This window comes from Nanorana parkeri, unplaced genomic scaffold (genome assembly GCF_000935625.1).
Source record: "Nanorana parkeri isolate BGI_ZX_2015 unplaced genomic scaffold, ASM93562v1 scaffold1452, whole genome shotgun sequence".
NCBI lineage: Eukaryota > Metazoa > Chordata > Amphibia > Anura > Dicroglossidae > Nanorana > Nanorana parkeri.
Window position 1 is genome coordinate 160,547 of NW_017307720.1, and position 2,913 is coordinate 163,459.

General features: G+C 46.3%; 1 protein-coding gene across 1 annotated transcript in view; it reads right to left on the reverse strand.

The window, feature by feature from the left end:
- Positions 1–823: 823 nt before the first annotated feature.
- ANKRD35 (ankyrin repeat domain 35) overlaps positions 824–2,913 on the reverse strand; it is a 29,739-nt gene continuing 27,649 nt past the window's right edge. Inside the window, exons 11-13 of the mRNA XM_018570074.1 lie at positions 2,747–2,836; positions 1,878–1,943; positions 824–961 (exon numbers count right to left, since the gene is read on the reverse strand). Coding sequence (XP_018425576.1) covers positions 890–961; positions 1,878–1,943; positions 2,747–2,836 — 228 coding nt within the window. The 3' untranslated portion in view covers positions 824–889. The remainder of the gene's footprint in view (positions 962–1,877; positions 1,944–2,746; positions 2,837–2,913) is intronic.

The following is a 2,913-nucleotide window of genomic DNA, read 5'->3' on the forward strand; positions in this document are numbered from 1 at the left end:
GATATTCGCAAGGGGCGAATGGCTCTGCGAATTGTTCATAAACAGACCCCCCTATGTCTATTTGCGTGACTTGAATTGGACTTCAGGGTTACCTGCTGCAGAATTTCCTAGCAGCGTAACATGGACTGAGGTATGAGGACAATGGCCTGTTCTATTCACTCCAAATGACTTCACGTCATAGCATAGGCTGTACATTGCATTACATGTTAGGTGACGATTTAAAGGGACCCTGTCACCTTGACTTTGTCAGCTGTATGATGTATTACTGCTAGGTGGTCGTCTAAAGAGACCCTGTCAACTGAAGGGCAAAGCAGCAGGGTCTCTTTATAGGCCACCCCCAACCACCTTATACTCACCTTCACAGAACCTTCTCGCTGCTCCATTCTCCATCATTGCCTCCACAAGGGAGCATGTGACCTTCTTCTGTAATGCAGTGTCCGATCCCTACACCCAAAGACTATAGCATGGGGGGTGGGGAGGGGGAGTTACTGTTCCTGCAAAGCTTTGGCACCAGCTGAAAATGGGTATTTCACGGAGGCTGCAATGGAGGATGGAGTGGAAGGGGAGCATGAGTATAAGGTGGTCCGGGGGCGGGTTTAAACAGGTGGCAGGTTCTCTTTAAGAAGACAATAATGGACAGTCATAGTGTGCGCCCGGTGATAATCCTTTGAAGTCGGAGAACCTCTTTAATGGGGGATCTCAAGCGCTATTCCCAGATTTGGCAAAGACCGAAATGTCAGGTTTCATTCGGGGCCCCCGAGACCAGCTTGGCATCATTGTGGGTTGTGGTTACGGCACTCGCCGCTGAGCGCCCGGCGCCCATACAAGGCACGAGGGGTTTTTTGGCGTTTTGTAGTGCAGTTGCGGGGAAAAAAAACAATCCTCCCAATCAGTAGACAATGTCGTTTTGCATCTTCAGGATCCAATGTAACGTGAGATGGACGTCTTCATCCATGAAGCCCTGCAGGAGAGACACGCCGGCACTTGTTAGATTGCAAGCTCATTTGTACACAGTCCACAAGCCAGTCATCCCCCCCGGTCCCTCCTCCCCGGTCCCTCCTTGAAGTCTGACTCCAGACAACACATTTTTTTATGTTTGGGATTGAGTGAGGAAGAGTTAACATTCCCACTATCCCATCTGTGACCCCATTGGGAGACTTTTCCACACTTCCAGGTGACACCCGTACAAGTAATGAGTGGGCAGAGGTTGTCACTGGGACAGGACATCACAGACAGGAAATTACAACACTGTCAGAAGTTCTAACCCCTTCCTACTCTACTGAAATAGGTTTATGTCTGTGTCGCCATTGGAGAGATTTCCCATCACTTCCTGTCAGGGCAGGAAGTGATCGGCAACTCGCCTAAAAAAAAAAATGGACAGAGGGGCTAACCTAGGGGTGGGCAACCTCGGCACTCCAGCTGTTGTGTAACTACAACTCCCATGAGGAATTGCAAGACTAACAACCACTGGTATGACTCCCAAAGGGCCAAGACATGAGCAGCTGGAATGCTGAGGTCACCTACCCCTGGACTAACCCATTTAAAAACACAGACAAAAACACATTTTGATAGCGATGGGAGGGGCCAGAACCTGTTAGAATGTTTTCATTGCTGTCTGTGCCTTCCTGTCTTGGTGACAACCGCTCCTTCCATTTTCTGTACAGGTGTCACCTGGACAGGAAGATGGTGAACATCTCCCCAGTTGTTATATATATATATATATATGACATTTTCATCAATAGCAGCCTCCGAATTATGTTTCCTTTAACCCCTGGCCAGTATTTTATTTAACCCTTTATTTTATACATTATTCAGGTGTGGAAGCACAAGCCCCTCCCCCACCTCCAGCTGGTTGGACGGCAAATTCTCCCTGTTACCTGAGCTGCGTTGAGCAGGTGAGTCCTGTAGGTGGCGATAGTCTCCTGATGGCGTTTGTTGGTGTCCAAAAAAAATATATATATATATATATATATATATATACACATACACAAAAGACACACACATATACAGTATATACTGTATATATATTTTAGGAAGGGGCAGTGTAATTGAATCATGTTGGCTCTACGAACCTCTACAAACCTTAAATACATCCATAATCAAGTCTGATCTGCCTTCCATCTGTTATTCAGGATCATTCCTCGGGGGTGGAGCTAAGCTCTCACTCTACAGACTTTTTATTTACATTTTATATGGTATTTAATTGCCCTGATGAGGGGGACAGTGTAGATGAACCATGTCAGGCATATGTCCCTACAAGCATTAAACACATCCACAGTCAAGATCTGCCTTGCTTTACGTCATACAGGATTGCCCCTCGGGGGTGGAGTTGAGCACCCGCCCTGTAGACCTTTATTTACTTTTTATATGGTTCTTATTTAATTGCCCTGATGACGAGGCAGTGTAACTGAATCATGTTGGCTATACAACCCTACCAACATTAAACACATCCATAGTCAAGATCTGCCTTCCTTTTGTCTTTACAGATTGCCCTTCGGGGGTGGAGTTGAGCACTCGCCCTATAGACTTTCTATTTACATTTTATATGGTATTTTATATGGTTCTTATTTATTTACCCTGATGAAGAGTATAGTGTAACTGAACCATATTGGCTGTACACCCCTACTAACATTAAACACATCCATACTCAAGATCTGCCTTCCTTTTGTCTTTACAGATTACCCCGCGGGGGTGGAGTTTAGTGATACTTTGCACTATATAAGTATAGAAGAATCCAGCCGCTTACCTCCATCTGACCCACCAGATCGGTGCAGCGTCTCTGCAGCTGCTCAATCTCCTTCGACAAAGACTTGGACTCCTTCACAGACGCCTCCACCTACGAGAAGGAAAAGCCTCAATTATAGAAATGGACTCCGCCCCCCCCCCCCCCTAGCCCTGCATAGCTGTTTATTT